This window comes from Nematolebias whitei, chromosome 5 (assembly GCF_014905685.2).
Source record: "Nematolebias whitei isolate Nwh7 chromosome 5, NemWhi1, whole genome shotgun sequence".
Classification (NCBI taxonomy): domain Eukaryota; kingdom Metazoa; phylum Chordata; class Actinopteri; order Cyprinodontiformes; family Rivulidae; genus Nematolebias; species Nematolebias whitei.
Window position 1 is genome coordinate 45,343,067 of NC_056502.1, and position 17,037 is coordinate 45,360,103.

The 17,037-nt window shown below is 47.8% G+C and overlaps 1 protein-coding gene across 1 annotated transcript in view; it reads left to right on the forward strand.

Moving 5' to 3' along the window:
* LOC119410418 (ectonucleotide pyrophosphatase/phosphodiesterase family member 2) overlaps window positions 1-17,037 on the forward strand; it is a 303,683-nt gene that overhangs the window by 176,742 nt on the left and 109,904 nt on the right. The window contains exon 5 of the mRNA XM_037677330.1: window positions 90-217. Coding sequence (XP_037533258.1) covers window positions 90-217 — 128 coding nt within the window. The remainder of the gene's footprint in view (window positions 1-89; window positions 218-17,037) is intronic.

Below are 17,037 nucleotides of genomic sequence, written 5' to 3' on the forward strand. Positions count from 1 at the left end.
TATCAAGTGTCTGTCACTTCTTGATTGACCAGATTTTTTTTTTTTTTTACAACATACAGTACAGTGATTGTTTAATATGTTTGTTAAAGTGTAAGAAAGCAGACCAGCACTTTAAGCCATACTTGAAACAGCACCTGCCCAAGAGACTGCACTATGCCAACAACCGACGCATTGAAGACATTCATCTGCTGGTGGAGAGGAAGTGGCATGTTGCCAGGTACAGTAGCAAAACAGTAAGAGAAGAAGCACATAACTGTGATTTTCTCAAATTTTCTATTCTATCCATCCATCCATCCATCCATCCATCAAGTTTACCCACTTCTTCCTTTTTGGGTTGTGGGGGTCACTGGTGCCCATGTCCAGCAGTCACTGTGTGAGAGGCGGGGGACACCCTGGACAGATCTCCAGTCCATCGCAGGGCCTTTTCTCCACATTCTTTATTTTTAAATGTATTCTTAAATTAAAAATTTGTAAACAAAGAAGTTGAGAAGTCTTAATAATTATTTTACTGATTTGTATTACTGACTGGAGATAAATTACGATTTAAATTATGTACATTCCGAGCGTTAGACTAGGATTTTTTAAAAATGCTTTAATGATAAGCTTGTCACTTTAGTAACAATTTTGCAAAAGCTGTGTGTGCTTAAATGTGGAACTTTCTCTGCTCCACCACCCTGCTTGAGCCCTCATATTTATCCTTGACAGTACGATATTCCCTCACTTATCGTGGGGGTTGGGTTCCAGACACCCCAGCAATGGGTGAAAATCTGCGACGTAGGGACATTATAATTATTTTAGAATTTATATATATTTTAAGGCTTCATAATGTAAGGGTCCCACTGCCTGCAGCCTGCCTTGCTGATGGCCGCTGATTAACAACACCTGGCGGTCATCAGCCTGATGAGCCTCTCCATCTACAAAAGGCTGCAGCCCAGTGTGACTCATCGCTGGAGCATGTCACCTCTCATGGTATAGTACTGTTGAGCTAGATATGTCTAGGTGAAAAGAATTTGTTCACCTGCGTTCTCTTTTCCAGTTTCCTGGTTCCTCGTGTTTTTGGATCTCCTCGTGACCTGATCTGGATCCCTCGGCCTGTCAGGTATTCCTCGTGCCATTTTTTGCCTCCAGTTGCCAGCCTTCCTCGTTCCCTTGGACCCTCATTGGATTTCCCTCCACTGCTCACTCCTTGGACTGAAGGACCAGCTCCCCTCCTTCGGATTTGGACTGTAAGGACAAAAACGCTCTTCAAACAAACCACTCAGGTCTTCCCCTCTGGACCAACATTAACCTGTTGTCCCTCTTTCCAGGAGTTGCTGAGAAGCAGCGTGTGGATTTATTCTCACTGTAAATAATAAACACTGTTCTTTTGACTTCCCCTGTGTCTGCCTCGTTCTGGGTCTCATACCATCTGGATTCCTCGCGCAATCCTAACAGAAATGCTCCAGCCACAAAAGACCCAGAATGTGACCAAGAGTGAGCAGACAACCCCCGGTTCCCCGGAGGAACGGATCGACGGGTTGGATAAAGTTTTACATTAGGTGCTGACTCACCAAACCACAGTCCAGTCCAACCTTCAGGAGCTCAGAGGTATGATTTATTCCATTAAATGTCAACTGCAAGCTTCTTCCTCCTCAGCTCCAGTCGTTCCGCCAGCCCCCTGGCTCCTGGTTCCATTCCTCCTGTTCAACAAATATTCATTAAACCTTCTGAGTTCTTCACCGGAGACCCTGACCAATGTGGCGGCTTCTTGCTGCAGTGCAGACTCGCCTTCGAGGGGGCTCCCTCTCAGTTCTCCTCGGACGCGGCCAAGATCACCTTTTTCGTAAGTCAGCTCAAGGGTAACGCTCTCTGGTGGGCTCATTCATTTCTCCTGAGCCATGAAAATCCCTCGGCAACCTATGAACTATTTCTGCATGAGTTTCGTAGGATTTTTGATTGCCCCCTGCAGACGTCGAACGCAGCCAAGCGTTTGTTGAATTTACGACAGGGCCGTCGTAACGCTTCGGAGTTCGCCCTGGAGTTTTGGATCCTTGCTGCCCAAACAGGATGGGACGAGTCTGCTCTCCAAGGTATTTTCTTAAACTCTTTATCTGATTTTCTCAAAGACCAGATGGCTACGCGAGACGAGCCCGAGACTTTCGACAAGTTAATAGACCTTGCCATCTCCATCGATGACCGTTTCTGGGAAAGGAGGAGAGAGGCAAACTACAATTCCCATCGATCCCCGACTTCCGGGTTTCCGACTTCTCCAGGTGAGCCCAAGTCTGCACCTTTATACTACACTTCCCAGAATCCTCCCACCTCCGGGTTCATGACCCCTCGCCACGAGTCCGTTTCACCCAAGCAGCCTCCCTTGAACTACAACTCCCAGTCCTCCATGCTTCCTGGCCTCAACCAATCATCGTCTTTTTCTCCACAGGATTGCGCGCCGAAGCCTATGCAGGTGGGGCGCGCACGGCTGACTCCTGCAGAGAGACAGCGGCGTGTATCCGCCCGTCTCTGCATTTATTGTGGTAACCCCGGTCATTTTCTGCCCCACTGTCCGTTTCGGGGAAACGAGAACTTCCACCAGTAAAGCGGGAGTTACTGGTGGGAAATTCTGCGTTAACCTCCCCATTTAAACTGTTGCTTCCCATGGTCATTCAGACTCCTGACCATCGCTTTTCGTTTTCTGCTCTCATCGACTCGGGTGCTGAACAAAACCTGATTAGTGCTGATTTAGTTAGAGAACATTCCTTGCCTACTCGTGAGATTCCTCCGATTTCTGTTGCCGGCCTAACCGGAGACACATTGACCCGTATTAATCAGAAGACTACCGATTTGCATATCATCATTTCAGGTAATCATCATGAGATGACTGATTTCTTTGTGTTCAACTCTCGTACGCCTCAGATAATTCTAGGTTTCCCCTGGCTTCGTAACCATAACCCTGTTATTAATTGGGAGCGCGGCTGCGTTGACAAATGGAGCGACAAGTGTCTCAGTAACTGTCTTCGCTCCGCCATTAACGAGTTCCCTTGGGACACGCCTCTTCTAGAGGAGATCGACCTCACCTCTGTTCCTGCTGAATACCGAGACCTAGCGGCAGTCTTTAGCAAGCAACGCGCCTTGACTCTCCCTCCTCATCGTCCCTATGACTGCTCGATTGACTTATTACCTGGCGCCCCCTTGCCGTCAAGTAGACTTTATAATCTTTCAGGTTCCGAAAGGGAATCCATGTCTAATTATATTAATGAATCCCTTGCCTCAGGTATTATTAGACCCTCGACCTCCCCTTTGGGAGCTGGTTTCTTTTTCGTTTCTAAAAAAGATAAGACTCTCAGGCCGTGCATTGATTACCACGGATTAAACAATATAACTATAAAAAATAAGTACCCGCTCCCCCTCATTGACTCGCTGCAGGAACAATTACAGTCGGCTTCTTGTTTTACGAAACTTGATTTAAGAAACGCCTACCATCTCGTGCATATTAAGACAGGTGATGAGTGGAAAACTGTTTTTCGCACTCCTTTGGGTCACTTTGAATATTTGGTTATGCCCTTTGGGTTGACCAACGCCCCTGCGGTTTTTCAGGCGCTTGTCAACGATGTCCTGCGTGACTTTATTGGTAATTTTGTTTTCGTCTACCTCGACGACATTCTTATTTTTTCTCGCGACCCCACTCAGCACACCTCTCACGTCCGCACGGTTCTTCAGCGGCTGCTGGAGAACCAGTTGTTCGTTAAGGCGGTGAAATGTGAGTTTAATACCTCCACCGTCTCCTTCCTGGGTTTTATTTTCGAGGGCGGACGTTGTCGAACCGACCCCGAGAAAACCAGGGCTGTAGACGACTGGCCAACCCCCAGTCCAGGAAACAGTTACAACGTGTCCTGGGCTTCGCAAATTTTTACAGGCGTTTTATTAAGGATTATAGTCGTGTCGCCGCCCCCCTGTCTCAGCTCACTTCTACCGCCCGTGCTTTTCACTGGACCCCAGAGGCTGAGGCCGCCTTCAAGAAGCTCAAGTCCCTCTTTTCCTCTACACCCATTCTCTGCCATCCAGACCCCACGTACCAGTTCATTCTGGAGGTGGACGCCTCTGACACTGGAGTAGGGGCGGTTCTTTCTCAGCGATCACCTGCAGACAACAAAGTTCATCCCTGCACCTTCTTTTCCCAACATCTCTCTCAATCGGAGCGCAATTATGACGTGGGCAACCGCGAGCTGTTGGCGGTCAAGCTCGCGTTAGAGGAATGGCGGCACTGGTTGGAAGGCACAGAGATCCCTTTTTTGATTTGGACCGACCACAAAAAACTTACTTATCTTAGGAACGCCAAGCGTCTGACCCCCTGTCAGGCCAGTTGGTCGCTTTTTTTAAATAGATTTAATTTTGTCCTTACTTTCCGTCCGGGCTCAAAGAACGTCAAATCCGACGCCCTGTCCAGACAGTTTGCTCCTCCCGACACACCTGAGGGTTCCGATACCATTGTTCCCCCCACCTGCGTTGTCGGCTCCCTCTCCTGGCCCATCACCGCTACCGTTCAGGAGGCCCTCCTCTCCGAACCCGATCCTAGTGGTGGTCCCCCCGGTACCCTCTTTGTTCCTTCCAGCGTGCGGTCCGACGTGCTCCAGTGGCTCCACACGAACAAGCTCTCTTGCCACCCTGGAGTCAACCGCATGCTTGCCCTCACTAAAACTCACTTCTGGTGGCCCTCCATGTCCAAGGATATTAAAGACTTTGTTTTGGCCAGTCCCGTCTGTGCCAGAAACAAGTCCGGTACCCAACCTCCGGCTGACCCCCTGCTTCCCCTCCCAACCCTTAGTCGCCCCTGGTCCCACATCGCCCTCGATTTTGTGACCGGCCTTCCCCCGTCTGACGGCAACACCACCATCCTCACTGTTGTTGACCGTTTTTCAAAGGCTGTTCACTTTGTTCCCCTTCCTAAGCTCCCCTCTGCCCTCGAGACCGCTCACCTTCTCACCCTTCATGGTTTCAGGCTCCATGGTATCCCTTCGGACATCGTCTCTGACCGAGGCCCGCAGTTTATCTCCCAGGTGTGGCACTCCTTCTGCAAGTCGCTCGGGGCGTCCGTTAGCCTTACCTCCGGCTACCATCCTCAGGCTAACGGGCAAGCTGAACGCTGCAATCAGGAGTTGGAGCCCACCCTGCGTTGCCTGGTCGAGTCCAACCCATCATCATGGAGTCAACATCTGGTTTGGGTAGAATACGCCCACAACTCCCACCGTTCCTCTGCTACTGGTATGTCCCCCTTCGAGGCCTCCCTTGGCTACTTTCCCCCTCTCTTTCCCAGTCCAGAGCTCGACTGCTCGGTCCCATCCGTGCAGCACCACTTTCGGCGTTGTTGTCGCGTCTGGCGCCAGGCCAAGGCGGCCCTCCTTAGGACCACGGCCCAGGCAAAACGGTTCGCGGACCGCCACCGTTCAGTGACACCTGCCTACCAGGTTGGCCAGCAGGTTTGGTTGTCCACTAGGGACATCAAACTGTGGGACACCCCCCACAAGCTGGCTCCCCGCTTCATTGGGTCCTTCCCCATTACCCGCATCATCAACCCCTCTGCGGTTCGTCTCCAACTCCCCAGGGCCATGAGGATTCACCCAACCTTTCACGTCTCCCAGGTCAAGCCCGTCTCTCTCAGTCCCTTGTGCCCCCCTTCTGACCTCCCCCTGCTGCCCCGCCTGATCGACAACCACCCTGCGTTCACCGTCAGATCCATCTTGGACGTGCGACGCAGGGGTAGGGGTTTCCAGTACCTGGTCAATTGGGAAGGGTACGGTCCTGAGGAGAGGTCATGGATTCCCAGATCTTTTATCCTCGATCCCAGCCTCATCTCCAGGTTTTTCAGGGACCACCCCGAGAAGCGTCTCAGGTCGCCTGGAGGCGATTCTTGAGGGGGGGGGGGTACTGTAAGGGTCCCACTGCCTGCAGCCTGCCTTGCTGATGGCCGCTGATTAACAACACCTGGCGGTCATCAGCCTGATGAGCCTCTCCATCTACAAAAAGGCTGCAGCCCAGTGTGACTCATCGCTGGAGCATATCACCTCTCATGGTATAGTACTGTTGAGCTAGATATGTCTAGGTGAAAAGAATTTGTTCACCTGTGTTCTCTTTTCCAGTTTCCTGGTTCCTCGTGTTTTTGGATCTCCTCGTGACCTGATCTGGATCCCTCAGCCTGTCAGGTATTCCTCGTGCCATCTTTTGCCTCCAGTTGCCAGCCTTCCTTGTTCCCTTGGACCCTCGTTGGATTTCCCTCAGCTGCTCACTCCTTGGACTGAAGGACCAGCTCCCCTCCTTCGGATTTAGACTGTAAGGACAAAAACGCTCTTCAAACAAACCACTCAGGTCTTCCCCTCTGGACCAACATTAACCTGTCGTCCCTCTTTCCAGGAGTTGCTGAGAAGCAGCGTGTGGATTTATTCTCACTGTAAATAATAAACACTGTGCTTTTGACTTCCCCTGTGTCTGCCTCGTTCTGGGTCTCATACCATCTGGGTTCCTCGCGCAATCCTAACACATAACTCCTTTCCACACTCTTGCACTGCTCTTACCAATGTTCTAAACTCTTAAACCTACTTAATTTTTACAACGTATGTATATGTACTGTACAGTACTGCAAAATTTTATATGGGTACTCATCAGTGAAGATACTACAACTTGAAGGATTAGTTCAGCATCAGGATTATTTGAGTCTTTCCTGCCACTTCTGTGTGCTTAACAGATAGATCAATTTTTACCACATCAGTTTCTCCGCTAGTGTTTGCTCCCTCCATTGCTGTTCTTTGAATTTTCAATTCAATTTTCAATTCAGTTCAGTATATTTATAAAGTGCCAAGTCACAACAGAAGTCATCTCAGGGCACTGAACAGAAATATTCATATATAAAATAAGTCAACAGAAACATTCATATTTAAAAAAATATAATATAATATTAATGTACCATACCATACCAATTTATTTATAGAGCACTTAAAACAGCAACAAGGCCAACCAAAGTGCTGTACAATAGAAACAAACAAGCACAGCATACATCCATCCATCCATCCATTTTCTTTACCCGCTTATTCCATTTTGGGTCACGGGGGTCGCTGGTGCCCATGTCCAGCAATCATTGTGCGAGGGGCTGGGTACACCCTGGACGGGTCGCAAGTCCATCACAGGGCCACATAGAGACAGCACAGCATACAGGAAAACATAAAATAAAAATATAGATACAAATAGCAGCAGGTAATAACTAAATGGCCAATACTGTATAATACAGACAGGATCGAAATAAATCACACTGTGTCAAAGGCAAGGGAATAAAAGTGGATTTTCAAGCGAGACTTAAAAACTGTGAGTGTGGGAGCCTGCCTGACATGCAGTGGCAACTCATTCCACAGTCTTGGACCTGCAACAGAGAAAGCCCTGTCACCTCTGCACTTACAATGAGTTTCTGGAACTGAAAGGAGCATCTGGTCTGCTGACCTCAGAGGGGGCAGGGCCAGATTAACACTTCACTGTACCTTGGGCAACAATCTTCAAGGGCCCCATTATCACGACCCCAGAATCAACATAATTTGTCAAAATACAGAATAAATTACCATAATATACAGTAAATATACTTAAAATTTTAACTATCAAGTGTATTTTCATGTATAAAACTCCAAATGCTCATTGACACAAATCATCAAGACTGAATTAAGTTGAACGCACTTTGAACACCACATAACACCATATGTGTACTTGATTAGTAACGTGTTGGCCACTGGTGTCAGAAGCATTTATAATGTGTGTGTGTGTGTGGGGACAAACTTATGGGTGTGTGTGTGTGGGGGGGGGGGGGGTCTGGGGGTCCTTCCCCAGAAAATTTTGAATAAAGTAGATGCCATTTCCTGCATTCTGGTGTATATTAATGGTTGTTTAACATCTAGTTTTACCTACATAAGTAAACACTTGGAACACCTTGGGATTCCCCTGGAGGAGCTGGTCCAAGTGGCTGGGGAGAAGGAAGTGGGCCTCCCTATTTAGGCTGCTACCCCCCGTGGATGGATGGAAGTAAACACTTGATTCAGTAACTATTTTAGCGCTAATGGCACAACAGGAAGTAGCCTGACCAACAACTGATTAAATTAATTAAAAATATTATATATTTAAAGGTGACGATTTGATGCCCACATTAAAATTAAATGACTGTAACTTAGTTGACTTCAAATGCAATAAGATTATCAATGAATGTTTGCGACAAAGGATTTACTGAGTATAACAAAGATTCTTTCAAGAAACCTCCTAATATAAATCATAAAACCAGTATGACTTTTGCTCATTCTAAATTTGTCTAATGGCCTAAATCTCCTAAAGTAAAGGAGAATCATTTAAAAATAATAAATAAGATATATCCTGTAGCCATGTTTCTGCAAAGAAGATTTAAATTTGATGTTGATTTGTGTGCCTTTTGTAAATCAGAAGATGAATCCCTCGAGTATTTTTTTTTTCCATGTCAATACAAAGTCTTTGGTCAGACATCAGAAACTGGTTTAATCTCAAACTTAACATTCCTTCTTTTCATGCTGATGCCATTTTACATTATGTGGATAACTTAAGCTCAGCTTTCTCTGATGCCATAAATATAGTCGTACTTATAGCAAAGTACCATATTCACTGTAGTAAGAGGAGGGATAATAAGTCGTCCTTTCTGTTTTATGAACAATTTTAAGTCATACTATTCTTCATTAAGTAGATTAAATATCTGGAAAACTGTTAAAATCATCTCACAACAGATACAAACTTGCTGTTCTAATTAAAACAAGAAGATCCTCAAGGGAAAAAAAATGATGAGCTTGTCAGCAGGTAAGGGACGTTTACCTTCGGGACAAATTGAGGTCGTTGATTGGTCAGTTACTGACACGCCTTCTGAGTTGATTGACAGGTCGCACCGTTGAGGATTCGATTGAAAAAAAAAAAACGAGAGCTGCAGTAGCCACGCTGGGAGGAGGCGGGGCTGCACAAATGCAGCGGAAGCGCAGCAGTCTGTGCAGCGCAGGGCTCCAAGTAAAGCAGGAGATAACCAGATATTTTGCTTTTGCCCTCACTGCCCTGGGCCCCTTAGAGATCATGGGCCCCTGGGCAGTTGCCCAGTTGCCCATATGGTTAATCCGGCCTTGGTGGGGGGGACATATGGCTACAGAAGATCAGTAAGACAAGATGGGCAGAACTGTTAAGTGATTTAAAAACATACATGAGTATTTTGAACTGGATCCAAAGGTGAATGGGGAGCCAGTGCAGGGAGGCCAAAACTGGTGTAATATGCTCTCTATGGCCTGTACCAGTTAAAAATTGGGCTGCAGCATTTTGGACCAGTTGTAGTCATGCAATGGAGGACTGACTGATTCCAAACAGAAGCGCATTGCAGTAATCGAGCCTGGATGTTATGAATGCATGGATCACTGTCTCAAGATTATTTTTGGATAGTATGTGCTTCAGCGGGCAGCACTGTGGCGCAACTGGTCGAGCTGCTGCCTCTCAGCAAGCAGGTCCTTGGTTCAAACCCCGGTCCAGGGGCCTTTCTGGGTGGAGTTTGCATGTTCTGTCCATGCATACTCCGTGGGTTTTCTCCGGGTACTCCGGTTTCCTCCCACAGACCAAAAACATGCATGTTAGGCTGATTGGTAACTCTAAATTGTCCCTAGGTGTGAGTGAGAGAGTGAATGGTTGTTTGTCTTGTTTGTCTCTATGTGGCCCTGTGATGGACTTGTGACCCGTCCAGGTGTACCCCGCCCCTCGCACAGTGATTGCTGGACATGGGCACCGGCGAACCCCGTGACCCAAAAATGGAATAAGCGGGTAAAGATAATGGATGGATGGATGGATGGATGTGCTTCAGCTTAGATAGTCGCCTCAGCTGATAGAAACAGGATTTAACAATCATGTTTATGTGACTGTTAAGTTTCAAGGAAGGGTCCATTATCACTTCTAGGTTAGTTAATCTTTGTTTCTCTAATGGGGCAAGAGAGGAAAAGTTGATGCAGTGGTTCATGAACATGCCATTGGGATGGAACAACATGACTTCAGACTTCTTCTCATTGAAACTTAAGACGTTTAAAGCCACCCAGTCCCCGATGTCAGCCAGGCAGTCAAGAAGAGGTTGAATAGAGAATGTACCTCTGTGCGTCAGGGGGAAGTAAATTTGACAGTCATCGACGTAGAAATGAAAGGTGTTTGCGGAAAATAGCACCTAGTGGAAACAGCTATAAAGAAAAGTGAAGGGGACCAAGGATGGACCCCTGTTGTATCCCCATTGAAGCGTTGCCGATGCTGAACTGAAATCTTTGATGTTGACACAAAAAGTTCTGTCAGACAGGTAGATCTAAACCATTTGAGGGCTGACCCTGTGATGCCCACCCACTGCTCCAGCCTAGAAATGAGGATCCCATGATCGATGGTGTCAAAAGCAGATGTAAGGTCCAATAAGACAAGCAGCACAGAATCACCTGCATCTGGGGCTATGAAAAACCTTCAGTAGAACAGTTTCAGTGCTGTGGAGAGATTTAAAGCCAGATTGGAATAACTCTAAGATAGCGTGATCCTCCAAGAAACATTTCAACTGAGACACAACTATGTTTTCCAGTAGTTTAGAGGCAAATGGGAGTCTGGAGACAGGGTGGAAGTTGGACACAATTGAGGGGGTTAAGGTTAGGTTTTTTCAGGAGAGGTTGGACAGCAGCATGTTTAAAAGTTTTGTGCACCACACTTGAGGATAAACTGCTATTCACAATAGCAAGAATAGAATGGCCCAGAATAGGAAAAACCTCCTTTAGTAGTCGAGGGGGGACCACATCAAAGGGGGAGCCAGATGGCTTAAAGCTGTACAAGACCTGCTCCAGAGAAGACAGAGCGATTGGCTCAAAGTGGTCAAACATAGCTACACATTGAGATGGGATGGACAGATCATGAGCTGGTGGAGAAATGAATGCCCTGATGTTCGTAAATTTTTCTAAAAAGAAATGGAGAAAGTTCTCACACAGTTCAGTTGAAACTTCCAGAGATGAAGGTCCACTGAGGTGGAGAACTGAGTTCAGGGTGGAAAAAAGGACTCGGGGGTTGTAAGAGTTGGAGACAATCATATCAGAGAAGAATTTAAATTTAGCAGCTTTAACTGCTTTCAGATAACAACGCCAACTCTCCCTTAGCATTTGAAAAGAAACATGCAGCCGGTCTTTCTTCTGCCTGCACTGTGCCCTCCTGCACTGCTGCCTAACAGCTTGAGTGACGTCATTCAGCCATGGTTCTGATGTAAGTTTCGTTTTTCTGGTTTTAACGGGAGCAACATGATCCAGAACATTTAAACAGACAGAGTTGAATTGAGAGGTTAGCTCCTCGGTGGTAAGAGACACCGAGAGCTGTTTGATCCTTTCAGAGTTAAAAGCTTCAGTAAAACGAGCAGCAATGAAACGGTTAATGGCATGTGTGGTATGTGCAAGAGAGCACAGCTTAACAGTGGGACAAGGAGGGGTGAAGTCAAACAACACAGGCATGTAGTCTGAAAAAACATTGTCGCCGATTTCCAAATTACAAACAGAGACATCACGTGTTAAAATGAGGTCCAACATGTGTCTGTCTTCTTGGGTGGGGCCGTTTACCTGCTGAGATAAATTAAAAGAGTCCATTAAATCTAGAAAGTCCTTCACTAAGGGCTTCTCCTGACAACATATATGAATATTAAAGTCCCCAATGATTAAAACATGATTGTTTCTCAGTGTGATATCAGCCAAAATAAATCAGAGAATTCACTTACGAAATCCTTGGATTGAGGGGGCCGTTAGACCAGTACGCACAGAACCAGAGAAGAATGTCCAAGTTCAAAGACGCTCAGCTCAAAGCTGGAACGGGAAACCGGGATGGACAACTGTTTACTGGCAAAGTTTGATTTAAAGACTGTTAATAATCCGCCACCACGCCGGCCTTATGGCCACAGGGTATTAAAACACAGACAGTCCAGAGGTAATAATTCCACCAAGTTGCTGGACTCACCAACTGACAACCACCTGGTCAGCTTGTGCCATGTGCTTGTAAACAACCCCAGTGTTTACATGGACTGAGCATGCAGGTAGCTGGCCAGCAGCAGGGCCCCTGAAGCATCACGGGTCAGTGAGGCGTTTATCAGATCCAGAACGAGCCCCATAACTCTTGACAGAATAAACCACATGGTGCCTCAGTCTCACCAAAACCCCCGCACACTTCCCATGACATCTGTAACGTTTCCTCCAGGGAGAAAGGCCAGGCTCACGTTGAAGGGGGGAGTGGTGGCGCAGAGGTTAGAGAGGTGGGCCTGTGATCCGAAGATCGCCGGTTCACGCCCCGGCCCCAACAACATCAAAATTGTGGGTGGGGTAGGTGAAGCACTCACACATGCCCCCATCCTCATTCACCCCACTCTGGGCCCCTGAGCAAGGCCCTTAACCCCCCTTCTGCTCCTTAAACAGGTCTCTCTTAAAAATGAGTTCTCATGGCTCAATGAGACTACCTGTATAAATAAAGGATAAAAAAAGAAAAAGAAAAAATGAAGGAATGCAGGAATCTCGGAGAGAACCGGTGGAGGAGAGTGCTGACCACTGTACAAAAACTCTGCAGGCATTTCAGCAAATATACTTAGCTCCAAAAGTGTCCGACGATCATACTGCATACTGCATGATTCGGTACACTGTACAAACCATTGTAAAAATAACAAAAATAGAAGGAAAACAGAGAGCAAGGGACGGCAAGCCCTACACACCAGCGCCATCTTGAAAACCTAACAGACCTTGTTGGCAGGCCACAGACTGATGAAGTCTTCCGGATGGAAGATACAACGTTTCTCCCTTAAAGAAACAGGTCCAGATGAAATGATTTAACCTTCCTTTGTTATCTACCTGGATGACTGAGCCAGCAATTTTTTAAAAATAATTTAACATTATTTATCTGAGGAGCAGACTACTTTGAGTTTAACTCTATCACAGAACTCTCATCTTGAGCAAGCATGAAGGCGACAGTGGAAAGAAAAAACTCCCTCATGAGGAAGAAACCTTTAGCAGAACCAGGCTCAGGACAAGCGGCCATCTGCTTTGACCAGCTGGGCTTGGTAGGAACAGATACACAATGGTAGGTCAAGAAACGTAGGTTATGTATTGTAACCACAGATTCTATGAATTGTGGGTGAAGCCCTTTAAGCCATGCCCACTTGTGGGCTTAACCCTGCGTGCAGCACGCCAACACTGAAAAACTCCTGTCCACGCCCACCCACTGTGTGGGCCCCGCCTCCGTCCATATAAATAGGCTATGGCAGGAGTCTGCAACCTTTAGGATCAAAAGAGCCTTTTCTGCCATTTTGTTCACTAAATTAAACATGTCCAGAGCCACAAAACCTGCTACAATTGTCATTATCAACTGGTGGCCCATGGGCCACTTTAAGTTATATTTCATATAGGCTTCGCCCTTTAAGGCTATCGCTAGTAGGTTTATCCATACGCATGCAGCGCAGCACTGAAAACTTTAATCCACGCCCACCTACTGTGTGGGCCTCATCCCCGATCTGTATAAATTACAGTGAGACTGGGTAATCAGCTCCCATTTTTTCTTCAGCCAGCTAGCTAGCACTGTCAGAAGAACGAAGAAGGAAAAGTTGTCCAGCTTTGACCGGCACAACCTTTGCTAAAGATGCCTGGGTCTCCACCACGCCAACCTCCTGCCGTCCCAGTGAGCTCTTCTTCCCCGAGGAGAAGCAGAGAGAAGCAGCCTTGTTCAAGGTAAGCGCCGAGGAGAGCTTTTCCGTGGCGGGTTGCTACCTGCTGGACGACGTCATTGCCGTTTCTAATGGTTTTTTCCTTGCGGTAATCAAATGATTTCCTCAAAAAAGGCAATGTTAACAGCAGCCCCGCTAAATATTTTTCTGTGGAGGGCTGCTACTCATTGGATAATGCCACCGCCTTATCCAACGTGTTTTTTTCTCGAGGTGAATCGGATGATTCCCTCAAATAAAGTGTTGTTGGCAGCAGCTCCACTGAGTGTTTTTTCTGTGGCGGGACGCTATGCGTGGGACGATGCCACTGCCTTCTTTGACACAGAGTCACGCAGTGAATCAAATGATTCCTCTGAGAAAGGCGGAGCTGCCCCCTCCCTCCTGGAGAGCGTAGTGACGGAAGATGAGCGGCTGAGCGAATGCTGAGCCACCTCGGACCTTCCCACGTTGGCGACCACACCGCGCCGAGCCGTCGGCGCCCTCCTCTCAGAGCTACCTGGCATAATCTAGGAGGATGTTAACACAAGGGAATTTCTGACCCTCGCCTCCCTCTGCCCTTATCGGATGATCTGGCAGCAAGGTTGGCTCCGCCCTGGCCCGTCACCCTGACCCCATCTGGCCTTGCTGTACAGCTGTGACATCACACTGGAACGAGGTTACAGCTGGGCCCAGCAAGCTGAAGACATCCGTCTCCACCTTCGTCTCCATCTCCAGAGTGGAGGGTTTTACCAATCTGTGTTTTTCCCTGGGTTCCCCCCTTGGTGCCAAGCCTGGCGGTGGCACTTGGGGCAAAAGCTTCCAGGATGGACCAGCAACCTGTCCCTCTAGGGAAGCATGACCAGATGGTGACAAGTTCTCCAACCGAGCTCACCATTGCTCATTCCAGACGGCCGCAGCGAACAACAGTGTCGCCCATCTGGCCTACAGGATCTCTAAGAGGCTGGAGGAAGCAGACCTGCTAGAGGAGACGAAGAGCTCTCTCTGTAAAGCTGCTGATGTCATCTTAAACATGTGCCACCTCTGCGGTCTGCCTGTCCTGCATCACCGCTTAGATGACCATGATCCAGAGGACCACTTGGCTCCACCTCTCACCATCCTTGTCCGAGAGGCTGTAGAAAGACCTACTGGAGGGCCCCATCACCCCAGAGGCACTGTTCGGGGCCAACTTCAGGACCATCCCTGAGAAATCGCAGAGGTCCGAGGAGGTCTCAGAGACTGTAAACCATCTGGTGACGCCACAGTCCTCCTCTCGCCCCTCCAGGCACTGGAGGGACTGCCTTGGCCAGCAACAGCACCAGAGTCGCTCCACAGCTGTGGCAGTGACTTCATGTCCCGCTCCTCCGCCGACCCCCTCCATCAGGTAACAGATTCTTGATGGGAAGGTATGTGTTTTTTGATGATGTATGTTTATGATATAAAACAGAAACACCTCTGAAAGTAAAGTTTTCATCTGAGACTGTCAGATCAGCTGAGCTCACAGCTGCCTCTCTTCACACATTCCCCACACAGAATGAGCCAGTAAACTCTAAACAGCATTTTAAATGGCACCGCAGTTCAGTAAATATCACAAACACTCGTCTGCCACATCAGCTAAAATGATGTGTTTTAAGCAGACCCGAGTCCGGTAAAATCCCTTTTTTTCAGCCAGAGCCCTTTTTTAATTTCTGCTGTTTTCTGCCTACAGCACAGCGGGAGTAAACGTGTTTTGTCCACGACAGCTGCAGCCTCCACTGAAACGGCGTCTCACTCAGAATGCGCTCACGCCTCCTCTCAGTGCACGCCAGCTCACCTCAGCTCTATGTGAGACCGCAGCCTGGGCCCAGCACAGATGCGCACATTCAGTGCTTTTTTCTGTAGGAGCCCCCGTTGTGTTCCCCCTGGAGAATCTCTGGAGCAAGTGATGGCAGTAAGGATTTTTAGTCTGGTTGACGTTCATGAGAAACATGACACAACACAAATGCGTGCCCACTCTCCGAGCATTACTCAGAGTGGCAGCGAGTGTGTTCCCTGGATAGATGGACGGACCGTCATATCAGAAGGGGTTACACGCTGCAGTTTGCAGCTCAACCCTCACCGTTCAGAGGCATTATAGAAACGGTTCTGTCTTCTCCAGAACAGAGCTCATCTCTCCAGTCAGAAGTTCAGGAATTTCTGACGAAAAACGCGATTTCCAGAGTTCCTAACGGAGAGGAAAATTAGTTTTTTTTTCCCTCTCACTACTTCCTGGTTCTGATAAAAAACCGGAGGGATGAGACCCATTCTTGACCTGTTCATGTTCAGCAATTCGATCATGGGGAGACAATTCCACATGCTGACAAACAGCTGCTGGAGAACTTCACCAGAACGACTGGTTTTCACCTCCATAGATCTGAAGAGCGCATATTTTCACATTTCCATCATTCTGAAACACCCCACGCACGTTCTCGAAATGCATGGAGACGGCTCTGCAGTTGTTACACATGGCAGGAATGAGAAATCTTTTTATCTGGATGATCTGCTCTTATTAGCTCGGTCCAGTTACAAAGCAGTCGCACAGACCAAAATGCTAGTGTTACACCTGCTAAACCTGGGGTTTCTATAAACTGGGAAAAACTTCCATTCATCCATCCCAGATGATTGTTTATCTGGAAGTGGAACAAAACTCAACTGCAATGAGAGCCCAATTTTAACAGCTGCGAGCCGAAGCTCTGTCAGCTCAGCTCCACCGTGTCAGACCCTGCTTCGCTGTGTCATACCCAGCTCTGCCGTGTCAAACCCTGCAGCATCGTGACAGTTCTGCCTGTCATGCGACTCCTGGGACGATGTCCGCAGCCCACATCGTGGTTCCGCTGGGCCTACTTCACGAGACACCTTCAGAGATGGTTCGCCCGCCTGTGCATAGATCCTGTGCGCCAGAAGAGGTGGACTATCTTTGTGCCCCCCTCCGTGAGAACCGATCTGAATCACTGGAGAAACCCCCTCATTCTGTCAGAGGGAGTTCCCATCAGCAGGTCTATGTCACACGTCTCAGTTTTCACAGACGCGTTCCTGTCAGGCTGGGAGGAATGTGTCTGTCCCAAGCAGTGGGAGCACAGTGGCTGGACCACATGTCGCTTCACATAAATGTGCTAGAATGTTTTCACAGTCTGAAGAGTGACTCAGCGTTTTGCCCCTGCTGTGGGATCAGCATTTTCTGATCCACACAGACAAGAAGGTAACGGCAGTTTATATAAACCATCAGGGAGACATGCACTCAGCCCAACTGTTACACATTGTGAAACAGCTGTTTTCTTGGGCACATAGAAACCTGC